We start from the raw sequence: 13,889 nt of genomic DNA, 5'->3' as shown, positions 1-13,889 counted from the left end.
CTGAGTAGTTTCTTCGCAGTACATTCCCAATAACCAAGTTAGTTTGTGCAATACTTACAACAATGAGCTCATAAAGAAATAGTCTTTTTTTTTTGTTAGCATGGCAGTCTTCCTTCATCCTCTTCACAACATGTGCAACTCTCTCTGATTCTTTATCAGCATGTGCCTCACTAAAATCATCCAAAGACATATGTGAATATCCTAGCACCTCAGCCAAAGCTCTCCAGTCATAAACACTCTCTGATACTGTAGAGAGAACTACTGAGTAGATGTAAGTCAGTTTTTTGAATGGCAATGCAATTTGTTCAACAAGATTCCTTGTTGTTAGCTCACTATCAGCAGTGTCCATAGCTTGTTCTTTGGAAATCACTTTTATGTTTTTGCAATGTACAAGACCAATCTTTCTTCTGAGAACTCCTACGTACCACTCTTTTATTTTAGTTTGTCCAATGGCTTTTACTTTATCTTCACCAAGAAGTGCTATTGTGTCCCCTTTAAAATATTCTAGCAAATAGTCAATCTTATTTTGACGTAACACAGTTTTCAAAGCCACTCCATAAGTATTAACGCTCAAAGTTTTATCTTGAAACTTTGGATATTTAACTGCTGGTATTAAAAACAAAGGCGCAGACTTGATTTCTTTGCGGTTTTGTAAGCGCTTTGGCCTATTGATAATTCCACTTAACTTTGGAGCTGGATCAGGAGTCGTAACATGGAACTGCATTACTTGGCTACTTTTTAAGACTTTAATCTGAACGAGGAAAACAAAGAAATGCATCTCCCTACATCCAAGCATGGAAAACAGGAATTGTTGGCGGACCATTTCACCAGTTTTCAGCTCCTCCTCTTTAATATTTTTGCTTTGGTCTTCCATCTTCACTTCAAAATCTGGATCACAGGATACCAAAGAAATGTTTAGATCTTGTGGCTTTTCAAGCAGAAATGTATGTTTTCCCCACAGCTGAAACACAACGGGAGGCATATTTTTCCCCCGTTTTTTTATATCACAAATTGTGAGTTGTCCTGGAATGTAGTTGTGACCAAAAACTGTAAAAACTGTCGTAAAAGTTGGATGAATATATTTGGGACCGTAAATTCCAACTGAGACTGTTCTATGAACATAGTCCCAGACATTAGTTGCTGGTGGCTGGATTTTGTTTGCTTGTACGGCAATCACTGCATACATCACGTGACTTAGGTCTGTTAGCTTCACTTGTATGGTATCCTGATAAGTGTAGCAATTCTCTAGCTTCTTAAAAGGCCCTTCTTTATTGAGACTGTAAAAACACACAATATCACTCATAACTTGGCTGAGTGGATCGTTCTTCACTTTAGCTGCAACTTTCACCTCTAGGAAAATGGCTTCCCTCGTGTTGAGGTTGCTCAGCCTAAGTTCTATTAGAGGGCTTATGGTGCTAGACAGCTCATTGTTAAATGACGATGGAGGGTTAAGGATAGCCTTTAAACCAACTTCTTGGAATTCCCCAGGTAATACATGACCCACAGGGACATGAATGTTGATATCCGAGTCAGGTAGCTGTACTGAACCCCCTTCATGATTCAGTTTACAAACTACATGAATGTCTGTAGCTTGTGTTTGTGCCCATCCAGGACTATGGCTCATGGCTTCTAAATCTAGGCAAGATCGGGTGAGTTGTCGGTGACTCAACCAAGCCATCTTGTAGGCTTCACGGTCATTTTGAAGCCATGTCATGTCTGAATCTATAGTTTTTTGAGGTGCTGTCTTGTGAGGATTAAATCTTCGGTTATCAACAATATCCAGGAAGTCAGAGACACTCTTGGATCGTCCAGATCTTCTTGCTGAAGTCTTTCTTAGAAGGCAATCAATATCTAGCTCATCACCTGAGGAAGCCAAAGAATCCCTGTTGCTAGAAACTTTAGAGAACAAGTAGGGTTTTTCTTTTAAGATTGAAAGGTATTTATTATTTTCATTTCTATTTGAAGCAGCTATGTCATGTACAAAAGGATTGGAGGCTGACAGTTCATTCCAGAAAGGATTAGTCTTGGAAACAGCATGGACATGTCTGAATACATCAGACCAGTCAATATCCAAATCCAATTTACTTTCATTGACATCTGTTTAAAAGAAAAAACAGAAGCATTTCCTAAAGCACAGAGACTTAAGACATTCCATTCATTTCCAAATAATAGTCTGTTAAGCTAACAGGTGACTAAATTTATCCTCCTGAAATACATATATATCATTTATATATTTCTCCTTCAGGTTTTTAAAGAGTATCAGTATTGATTTCTAAGTAGCATTAAGAATCTTTGTTAATAGAAAGAGTGCTAACAAGTTAGTCCTGAAGGATGTAAAGAATCTTCTGCAAAGTGCTGATCATTATCAGCTCCTACGACTATTAATTTGCATCAAGAATGCTAAAGTCCCATAAGATTTAAACCTTTATATTCCACTAATCTTTGGCTTCTTACAAAATGCTATGGATTTCTTTCCTTTGTGTCTAACTCTCAGCAAAGATTAAACAACTACATTTCATTTTTCAAACACCGTAGACAGTACAGATAAATGTATTATTCAGGATCCCTTTTCATGCTAGTGCACATGCATTTAATTGATAACAGTACTCTTACAATTTATTTCAGTGTGTGTGGAATTTGTTATACTAGCTTTCCATTAAAAAAATTCATTGGTATAATTTATGAGGTCTTGTACAATTTGAAATTTGAAGATAAATGTTTTTGTGGCTACTAATTTTTCTGAGATTGCACTTAAATAGACAAATAGGGGTGTATATTTCAATATGCTTTCTAATAAAAATACTCATTATTAGCAGCAATGTCTATTCGTTCTGAAGACAAGATGTCCTTATCTTTTATATTAATAACTGTTCACAGAAGATAGTTTGTAGGTTGATTAAGACTCACACTTCTTGCAACGAATAGAGTATCTGCAACTTTTTGTGCTAAGGGTTTCTATTACTTCAGTTTGCTGTTATTTTTCTATATACAGAGGTTATACCATTCCTTTTTTGTACATCCTTGTAAAGGATTTTAATTTGAGAGGGAAACTTCAGCATTTCTATTCTTTCAGCATAACTATATCCTTCATTATTACCCTTTCCATAGTACCTTCCATCTCCAAGATTACTAATTATTGCTCAATTGCAAGAATGACAGTGCATTCAGCCACAAAAAGAAAAAAAAACATAAAAATTGAAATGTTACTACCTTTCTTTTTGTTTCATTTGTCATGAATTGTGACAAAAAGCCAAAACCATGAAGTTTTTCCACAGTTCCAGAAAAATCCCAGTTTGGAAGAACCAAAGTGGAATTTACCTGCTTCCCAGCTGCCCATCTGCAAGGCTCTAGCATTCTCTTGACAAAAGCCTTCCAGGTGAGATGCCAGGGCGAAAGTGAGCCCAGGGGCAGCCTCCTCCCCCTTGGGCACCCAGCCTTGGCCAGAGCCTCCAGATGGGGCTGGGATGCTCAAGCACCAGCTGAAAAGTCCTTTTGTTTCTGCCCAAAGGCGAAAAGCTTTCCTTGCGCTGTGATGCTATTACAGTCAGATCATTATTATGTATTAAAAAATAAATTAATTAATCCCAAAAGAAACATTGGGGGTTTTGTTTGTTTGTTTGTTTCCCCATCCTAAATGGCATGTTTCTACAGGAAAAGTGTGAGGAGAAAACTCTGGCAAAGCCTGAGTCATTAGGCTGGATGCTTTCTCATGCCAAGGTAACAGCACAGATTACTGGGGTGCAGGAGGTTAACGAGGAAATAATTCCTGCTCCCCAACTCATACAGCAAGTGCCAGGCTCACCGTTACTCACACCTGCTACCGGGCAAAAAGCTAAGAGGATGCCTACCTTGTGGAGGGAAATGTTTTCTTAACTTTTGGGTTAAAATAGCAATGAGATTAAATCAACTTTGCTGAGACTCCAGTTTTTAAACTGGGCTAACTCCAAAATTACCTTGCCTTCCTGGTTCTTAAAGCCCTAAATTAATGTAGTTTGGCTAAGAACTCCCTCTTCTCTTCCCTGTCTCGATCCCCAGTAAACATTTCCTAAATAGCATTTATTCATGTAAGGTTAATGATTCCAGCTTTCTATCCCAACCTGCCTGACCCACATTTACTATGGCAGTGGACAAAGGACTTCTCTTATATGCCAGCAAGTTTCTCCTAGGGGACCTTGAGAACAACCCCTTGTGTTCTGACCCCAGGGACATCTACCATGGCCTGAGTAATGAAGAACACAAGCAATTAAAAAAAAATAATAATTATGTGCAGGAGTTTACAGAGTAGCTATAGCTCTTGACACTATTAAGAGTTTTGAAGAAATACAGACTTTAGGTGGAGAGCCTCAGCACAGAAAATAGCAGAAGAGACATACTGTAGCTGGCTGAAGGTGTTCGGTCATCCACATCAATCAAAGTCCCCTCTGACCTGCTCCGTGGAATCTCTCCACTGGTTAGGGAATCTGTGCCACTACTGGAAGTGATCTCCTCCTGGGAAACAGTTAAACATATAAAACATCAGCAAGTATGCAATTTGAAAAAGGGGAAACTGTTGAAGAATAATTGAGCTTTGCTCCTGTGATGTGACACAAATGAAAAAAAGTGAAGTTATGGCTTATGAGTAAATTTATGGAGTCTGCCCAAGAGCATCACAATCCTGCGCGAGTCTTACTATCTAACTTGCAGCAAAACCACCAGATGCTACAGCTGCAGTACAATATGGTACCCCAGTCCACAGTGAAGTCCAATAACTCACATTATTAAATGTCTTGCAATTGGAACTGAGCCAATTGTACAATAACTTCTGTTCAGAAGGTCTTGAATAAAAACTTTTTTAAAAAAAATATTCATCCTAATTCCTGTTTTCGAATAAGTTTGACCAAAATTACTAAAGGGGAAGAGCTAGATCTGTTCCTTCCTTTGCCAACTAATATAAAATATTTGCAACCCTTTCTGCTTTATTATTCTTCCTGTGCTCTTCCCTGAGTGAACATCAGGTCATATTTTCCTTTTAGTTTGTACAACAATGACTTAGAGTACCCTTCTGCAGGGTCTGTGCCAGCACAGCAAAAGCCCAAGAGAGGACATTCAGGTCTCTCCTCTTCCTCGTTCTGGCTACAAGAAGTTCTGCTTGGTTTTGACACAGTTTGCACGTGGACTGGGCCACACAAGAGCTGTAAACCAGATGCTGTGGTTGAAAGAGGATCAACAGCAAACCTACTGCAAGGGCAGGGCAGGAGGGGCATCGCTCTGAGGCAGGCAACAGGAGAATGAACTTCTCAAGGCACCACTGCTTAATGCTATTTTCAGCTGCCCAGAAACAAGAGTTGCAGGTCTTCAAGGGAGTGTTGGCTGTCCTATGTGCCAATGTTACTGTGTCCCTGAAACAGAAACTGGAGGAAATACTATCTTCTAGACCTTTTTGTGCAGGACAGCTCACTAAATTAGTGCTATAAACCAAGAGATCATTTAGTGACTCTCCCAGAATCCTCTCACTGATCCTATACCTAGTGGGGCATAAATGCTGATGTGCAATAGATACATTAAGACATATGTTAAAAAGAAAAGGAAAAAAAAAAGGGGGGGGGGGCTGGGAATAAAAGAGAAAAGGTAAAAAAGCCAGAAGATTTTTTGGGTCCATCCACAGGATACAATAGTCAGCTTTGTTCAGGAGTCTGAAATATTGCAGCCTGTTACTTCTGCAGCAGCAATTGCAACTTAAGCAGACCTCATTTTATCATGTTTAAAATGGAAAAAAGATACATTGGGCCTGGTTTTACTGTGGCTGTAAGAAAAAGGAATTTTCAGTTACAGTTCTAGTAGGTGAGTTATCGGAAAAAGGAAGCATACCTTATATCAAAGCATTACTGAGTAGAAACTGAAAGCCGGCTGTCTGTTTCCATTGCACAGTGCCATGGTTTAAGACATCTTTTTTTTCCAGTGCAAATGTAAATTGTTCTTCCCACAAAAGCTACCTTCAGCTAATGGCAATCTGTTCAGGTGCTGATTTGCACTCAGACAGAACACAAGGCTGAAGTCAGGCTAAGCCCGACTGTCACCCAGCCGCTCTGCTGTCACAGGGCTGTACGGACTTTCAGGTTCCTCTGTTACCAGAAATCTCAGATGTTGGCCTTAGAAGTTGTGATTTCAGATAGTAGTGAAAGCTAGCCTCCAAGGCTAATACTTTGTGGCTTCTGCTATTAATACCCCACCAGAATCAAACTGGAAACTAAAATGCCTCCTTAATTCCAACACTGTAATTCCAAGATCTGACATCTCACACCTGTATAAAAATATCACTGTTCCTTCTGTCCCTGATAAGAGACAGTATCTTTGATAACGTGTACAGATTCCTTCAAAGGGAATAAATTTTGCTTTGCTGCTGCGTCTCAAAATGCTGAAAAACTGAACACATTGTATAAATATGCAAGATTTTTACCTCAGGCTTCTACTTCAGGGATTGGGGACGTTTAATCCCTCCACACTAAGGTATCCATAGTCTAAAATCCCAATAAATGTACAAAAAGTCTACTTTTTACAATACCAGTGTATTTGTTGCCAGCACTAATCTCTGATGATTTATTAATCAATTGACATATAAATCTAAGAACAGTTCTTTAAATAGTTAAAACACTCACAATTATTTCAGTGGCTGTATGAAGTGTGAGGCAGTAAGTAAGGATGAGGAAAGAGCACAAGAGTGCAAGTAGATGCACAGGGGCTAAAATAAGAAACCCATGGGGAAGGGGGAGGGAGAGAGAAAGAGAAAGAAAAACAATCTCTTTACACAGTGGGAGTATATTGACAGAGACATGACAACAAGATTGCATATAGAAGTTTTATAAACGCTAAGAATTTCTGCAAATAGAATAAGTAATTTCCTAAAAGTTCCCTCTGGGAACTCCTTAAAACCTTCACCACTAGCCTGGCACAAAGACAGAAAAGGCAGATACTGAAAAGGAAAACCACTTTCAAAAATAAGTTATGCCCCCCTGCCCACTCTCAAAAGCATTCCTTGGTATGAGAGCATGATGAGGGAGCCTTTGTGATTTAGGCATGTCTTCAGGCCAGCCAAGAAGAGGATAAGCAAAGGGGGGAGGCATAAACATTCCCGGACAAAAGATGACCATGTTTGGTCAGCATGTCAAGGGATGTGGGAAATGCTGGGGACAGGCTGTACACACGGCATCAGGTACCAGGCAATGTGCCTCCTGAATAGCATTACATGATCTGACACCAGGGTTGGGTCTCATCTCTCCTGTCTTCCAGCCTTAGTGCTGGCAATGCATAAATCCCTAGTGCCTTTGTATGAGACTAGGAAAATAAGAAAACCCAGTGCTCCCCTTTTCCATGGGTACATTCTGTGATAAAATAGCATCCCAAATGAAACTTTTGACAGGACAACCCTATTAATTAGGAACTTACCTGGACAAATCCAGAAGAATGATCATGCACAAGAGAAGAGAGATCAATGTATGTGGGATATAAAGCCATGCTGATCAGTGGTGAAGGGGAAAGTTGTTAAACCCTTTTGCTGCAAAAAGAGGGAATTATGTATAGGAAGAATCAGAAGCTAAGCTTTTCATTTGCTGTAGCAACTGAGTAAGAAAGATGTAAACTGACAAGTGCTTAATGGTGCAAAGAATTATTTGACTGATGGTATGTCAGCTCACAGTGTGAAGTGAACAGGGAATGAAGAAGTGAAGAAGTTGGAAAGAGATCAGCTATGGAGGTGACCAGTGAGTGAACCTAAGTGGCTGCTGAGAGATGTGGTGTTTTTCTGTATGAGGGCAAAAAACAGTTTGCCAGGTGCACTCTGCTGTTCAAGCCTGGAGTGCATTGCTTGACCCATAAGAGCAGGGGACTCAGGACCCATACTGCTGCTGGCAGGCATGTTGCAGCACTGTTACAGAGGAAGAAAAACGCATTAGAGGAAGAAGAAAGTCTCAGGTAGAAAGTTCAGTTTCACAGAAGTCAGGAGACAGATTTGCTGCAAATGGCATTTTTGCTGCATGTGATGCCTCTAGAAATCTCTTCCAGGTCTTTTAAAATTCAGGTGCACTTTTTTTTTCTCCTTTCCAGTCTCTGTACCAAAGAAAACATGTCCTGCTGTGCTTAAAATAGTGGTAAGGAAGAAAATTTTTAAAAAGCCCAAAAGCAAACACTTCCCAACTGCCTTTGCCCTCAAAAATGAGAGAGAACACATTCCTCTGTGGTTTTAAAGTACCAACATCCCAGAGCAAGACACTAGCAATCTGCCTTTCATTCAACCTTAACCCTGTTCGGCCTTCTTCAAAAGCAGGTTGTGTTAAGAGCAGAGCTGTCCTGTGGCAGTGTCTCCCCACGGACTCCTACATGCCTCTTACACAGACAGTGCTACTCAGGCATACCATTATTCACAGTGATTCATGGCCTTTGTATCCAGAGGATGAAGCTTATGTATTTGCAGAGACAGGACAAGCAACACAAGCGGGTGATGGAGATGTGCCTCATTCCTCAGGCTTGCTTTTAGCTGTCATGGGGAAAAATGACTTGCTAGTTAGATAGGCTGGGTTGTTAGACTTACTTTACAAGTTTATTTCCGAAAAGGGAGCAAGGTATATTCATCAGAATGTTAAATATGATGTTCCTGATCTGACCAAATAGAGTGTACTGAATTATTTAAATTCTATTAAACAGAGGGAGGAAAGGTATTCTAAAGAGAAAGTAATACAAAGAAGAGAGATGGTTTTATAAGGCACCACACATCATCATCAAGTTTCAAATACTGCCTGCTCTCGGCAGATTAACATGTTTCTAGCAAAACTTTAGTTACAGTAATAGGTCATATTTTAACAATCCCTTGGTACTTGTGGCCTGGAACAGCTTTACGCAGCTCAGAGTTTGGTGTCATGTGGCTGGACATGAGTTTAGCAATCTTTGATTACAGGGTTGAACCTTGGTTACTATAGCTATTGATAGTAAAGGATAGCAAACGAAACCTTCAGTTGAAGTGATAAAGTCTTTAACTTATTCTCTTAGCCTGGTGCATGTGAGGCAGTCAAGGAAATGCTGCTGTATCTTATTCTGCACAGAGACAGAAATGCCTTTTAATGTTGAACCTCGAGAGACTTCAACCCTATATTACCTAGTTTACTAATACTTGGCTGCAATCTTAATGCTTTAGTATGACCCTGTTACTTGTCACTTTGCCTATAATGATAGAAAAGCATTTTCAATTGATATATCTATTAGTTTACTCTGTTGTTAAATAGTTGCCAAGTTTGGTACCTACTTTTTCAAAGTTCTGAAGATTTACCACCCTATGGGAACTGCAGAGCCATTCACGCTCCTTCCTGAGCCCAGGGTTTAAGCTTTCTGCAGGCCCAACATATGTCTACACTGCTGCTTGTAACGGATGTAATCGCTGCTCGTAATACTTCATCTGAGTTAGCATTAAAGGGTAGAGCTAGTAGTCTCAGCACAACAAAAATGGGGCTTGAAGTGGGTCATCCTCTCAGTAGATTTTCACAACTTCACAAGTGGGTTTTTACAGCCTCTGCTCAGCTCTGCACGACCCAGAGCTGACTGCTTTACACCCAGGTTGGTGAACACTGCGCAAGCAGAAACAACTATACCGTAGACACTCCCTCTACAAGGCAAGTATCCTTCTTTTCATTCCACACATCTATGCTTCTAAAATTGCTTGTTGTAAGCATAAGGGATAGAGTATTTATTTTCAGTTATGAACTTTACATTTGGGAATATTGCTTTCCAGAAGCCTCAAGAATGTGTAGTTAAGTTTTGATGTTGTCTTTTGGGTTTCAGCTACCACTCTGAAATACTCCATGGTTTCTCTTTGGCCTCAGGAAAAAAGAAATATGTTGCCTTCTACTTACGTTACTAAGTAACTTTTTAAAGAACAGGAAATGGAAAGTAAAGATGTCATTAACAAATGAATTAAAGGATCCAACTTTGTACTATTAAATTGTAATATTTCTTCTTTTTGCTGAACAGAGAAAACTTTGCAATTTGATTAGTTTAATTCTTCTATGAACTCATTTCCTTACCACCTCTCAAAAGCCTCTAAAAACAATAATAGTTAAAAATCACACTGGATTCTCACTTATTATATGTGACATACTTTGAAAGCACAGCTAGTTTCCTGACTTTTGGAGGTCTTATGAAAACACTTCTGGCTCCCTCACAGAGATTACAATACTACAAGTTATTACTGACTGCGATGCCAACAGAGTTATTCTTTCAAAACAGATGCTGAAAGCACTCTGTAAGGAACACCTTTTATTTAGCAGTTTCCTTAAAAAGTAAAAGTTTCCATTTCTAGGTGCTGCAGGTGTTTCAATGCCACCATAATACATGTGACATTGCAGAGCAAGGCAAAGCCTATATGTAATGTGTTCTGCATGTAAACCAGAGCCCTGCTGCCCACCCTTAGGTACTTCTAATGTTTGCTAGGATGAAACAAAAACCTCAACTGTCAACATTTTTGAACAACCTAGAGGAGTGGAAGCTACTGGGAATCTAAAAATCTCTGATAGCTCTTTATATCCTTGTTAACTATAGCTGTGATCATGCGTTTGTAAGTACAGGATACCTCCAAAGCACTCAATATATTATATTGTTACCCTGATTTCTTCTCCTCTACTATACTAGACTTTTTCTCACATTCAGGCTGCATGCAGGAATTACACCGGGTCTTTAACTGAGCAGCTTACCTGTCAGTGGCGAGTGGAGATAAAGCCTTAGACACCTGTACACTAGCTTGGCTTAGAAAGCACTCCCAAATCTGCATATTATTTATTATGCTCTTCCCTGGAAAAGGCTCATGTTTCTGCCTATTAGTGCCAAAAGTCAGCTTTGCAGAGGGACAGATATAAGCTGTGATCTTTGAGGGCAGGAAGCAGCGGTGGAAGAAAGAAGTAGCTGTAGCATTAACAGTAGTGAATGATTTACAATCTCAGAGCTAACTTCAAGGATAATAAAGGAAATTTATTTTTTAAAAAACAGAAAAGCCTTTGTATGCCTCAGAGTCACAGGGGCATGACAAAACAAAACAAAACAAACAAACAAACAAAAAACAAACAACAAAGAGGCTTCCTTTGTCCCAAGGACTTGATTTTGGCAACATCTTACTGTTTAACACTCTTCCAATTATATATAGAAAATAGCACATCTACTATCCACCCAGAAAGCAAGTAAAGGATAACAGTTTCCAGACAATCAAACCCAAGTCAAGTAGTGAAGTAGTTTTTCATTAGGAACTGACAATCAGGCACTTCAGAGTTACAAGTTTCATAGAAATAATTACTTTTACACTTAAAGGCTGAGCACAGGCAGGGGAAAAATCCCTTTTGGCTTTCAACATTTAAATGTGTCATCTGGTTCAGTGAAGTGATAACAGAAATCCTACAAGTGCTGTGCTCTCTTCACGGCATTAGGGCAAAGCAGAACGCACCAAGAAAGCCACCTGCAGAGAAGGCACAGTGTTTTACTCGCTCACAGCTCTTTTAAGTTCTTAACATTATAATTGTAATTCATATTAACAATAGATTTTAAACACCTGTATTAGCTGGATATGTTGCAAATGTAGGATGGTTTTTCTGGCTGTTGCAGGCTAAAAATGATATAACAAAGCCATATGGCTGACACTATGCCAGGACCCAGTCTTGAACAACCAACCATAGAACTGAATTGCCTGTCAGTTATGCTGTCTGGATACTGACACTTTATTTTGGACAGATGTAGACTGAAGATCTATGGGCGAAACATGCAATGTGAACCTTGAAGTAAATTGAACCTGATATCCAGACATATACAAGGTGCCTTTACTCTTCTGGTGTTCTGGTTTCAGCAAACTGAGTTGAGCGCCTGGAGAAAGATACCGGGGTACACTGCAGTGTACCATGCTTTTGATGAAATAGGGGACTAGGAAGGCCTCTTTCCATATGCATGACAGACTTTTGCTCCAGGGGAAAGGAAAAACACATCAGAAAGCCTACACTGTCAGGTGGACCTTTTTATATGGAACCGCTTTTGTTTGGTGTTGGTTAACTTGGGGAGGACTAAAAAAAAAAAACCACAAAACACCCCCATCTCCACCAAAAAATAACTTAACATGGCAACGCACATGGAGAATTTGTTTTGCAATGTTTAAACTATGTCAGGCAAGTTTTCAAAATGTATAAACTAGTTAAGAAGAAATCCCAGTTATGTAGGGCATGAATGGGGGGCAGGAGAGGGGGACAGGACAGGACTCAAGTCAGTCACTTGTTCCATCTCTCCTGGGGAATATAAAGGGAGATCAATACTGAGACACCAGAAATGATGGAAGATGGGTGACACGTGACCAGCTCAACGTGGAAAAAAATGAATAAAACAGGTAGCCACCTGTGTTGGGAAAATAATTCCATTAAATATGGTAGGAGAAAGTAAATTCATCTGGCAAGGACTCCTCTGGTTGTCATTAGAGGTTAGGTTAGAGAGTTAATAACTGTAAGCATAATCATTCTTCACTGCATCCACAAATTACATTTTGCTGTACTTGACTGACCACATAACAGACACAGGGAATATGTAATAGCACAAATAGTATGTTTGATAGATTGTGATAAAATTTACAAGGAAAGACTGATACCTATTTTTTGCGTATTGATCTGTTTTGACTGAAGAACTTGTTTAATAGTCCTTGGCACTTTAGGAACATAGTGAAGAGAGCATCTGAGAGGGAGTCTTAATCACAGGGACACTTTCCAATACTGCAGAAAGTGCATTTTTAGTTTGTTGTTCTTTATGGCAATTATAGTCCCCAAAGTTTGGTCAGAACTCTTCTCCAGCAGCAAGATGTCATCACATTTAAAAGATTTGTGCCTGTGTTGACTGACAGATCGACTCTAAAATGGTAATGATCCAGCAACAAAAATGAAGTCAGAGGAAGATAAACTGCTGTGCAATATCAGATCCCATTTAGTAATCCTTCTCTGATCACAGAAGACTACATATTTCAGAGGAAGAAGTAAGAAGTCCTACATATGAAAATGAGGAAGAGCGGCTTCCAGTATTGATGGTAGTTTTATAACCGAAATAAGAATGATTTTATCTTTTTAACAAAAATAAAATACATCAGTCTACAGTATCACTGTGGATCTTCTTCTAAAGGTACAGCCAAGTTCAAGAAGATTTGAAGGCAACAAGTTCCCAACAAATTACATGTGCTTATATGTTTAAATTTAGTTCTTAAATCTAGCTGCCTTACAGGCTCATTGATTGAACTGTCTATTCCTACCTTTTGAGAAGAGGGCACCTATACTGTTGTTCCTTACTGTTTGGTACGATAAGAATAGCATGTCCAATCTCATCCACTTTTATGCAGCACTGACAGAGTCACTTTTCAAAGATTTTCTCTTCTTTTCTTTTTCAGAAGTGAAAGTAAGAATTGTGTGAGATAGCTCTTCCTTCTGAGCTAACATCACTGACTTTTGAGGGCAAAATTTGATGAAGCAATTGAGAGAGCTGAAATTGCTCAGGAGTAGCACGAGCAGACACTATACATAAATGAGTGCCTACTCACTCAAGAAATCTTCCCCACTCAGCTCTATAACATCTTTCCATGCCATTTGCCATGAAGAAAGCACTTAATGTTGTTTCTTCTTTGCATTTAATATGGCAGTGGTAAGAAGAGAAAGAAGGCTGTTACCTCTTTCGTCCTTATTTACTTCCCTAACACCACACAGGTGCACTGGCTACAACACTGTGTTAGAGATGTGGAGGGAATTAGCATAGGACAGAAAATGAGGAGGTCAGTGGCTCAAGCTCTATAAAAAGGAAGACTCTCCACTCAAATCACACATCAAAGGAAAAAAAAAAAAAAAAAACCAATCCCTAAATTATCATAA

At 39.3% G+C, this 13,889-nt stretch overlaps 1 protein-coding gene across 1 annotated transcript in view; it reads right to left on the bottom strand.

Annotated features, from left to right (window-relative positions):
* Positions 1-13,889, bottom strand: part of MACC1 (MET transcriptional regulator MACC1) — a 36,123-nt gene that overhangs the window by 10,630 nt on the left and 11,604 nt on the right. Inside the window, exons 2-3 of the mRNA XM_087754651.1 lie at positions 4,374-4,488; positions 59-2,097 (exon numbers count right to left, since the gene is read on the bottom strand). Coding sequence (XP_087610777.1) covers positions 59-2,097; positions 4,374-4,488 — 2,154 coding nt within the window. The remainder of the gene's footprint in view (positions 1-58; positions 2,098-4,373; positions 4,489-13,889) is intronic.

The sequence above is a fragment of the Nipponia nippon genome, unplaced genomic scaffold (genome assembly GCF_047370975.1).
Source record: "Nipponia nippon isolate SJK-2023a ecotype South Korea unplaced genomic scaffold, ASM4737097v1 scaffold_1, whole genome shotgun sequence".
Taxonomy (NCBI): Eukaryota; Metazoa; Chordata; class Aves; order Pelecaniformes; family Threskiornithidae; genus Nipponia; species Nipponia nippon.
This window is presented reverse-complemented; position numbering and strand designations above follow the sequence as displayed.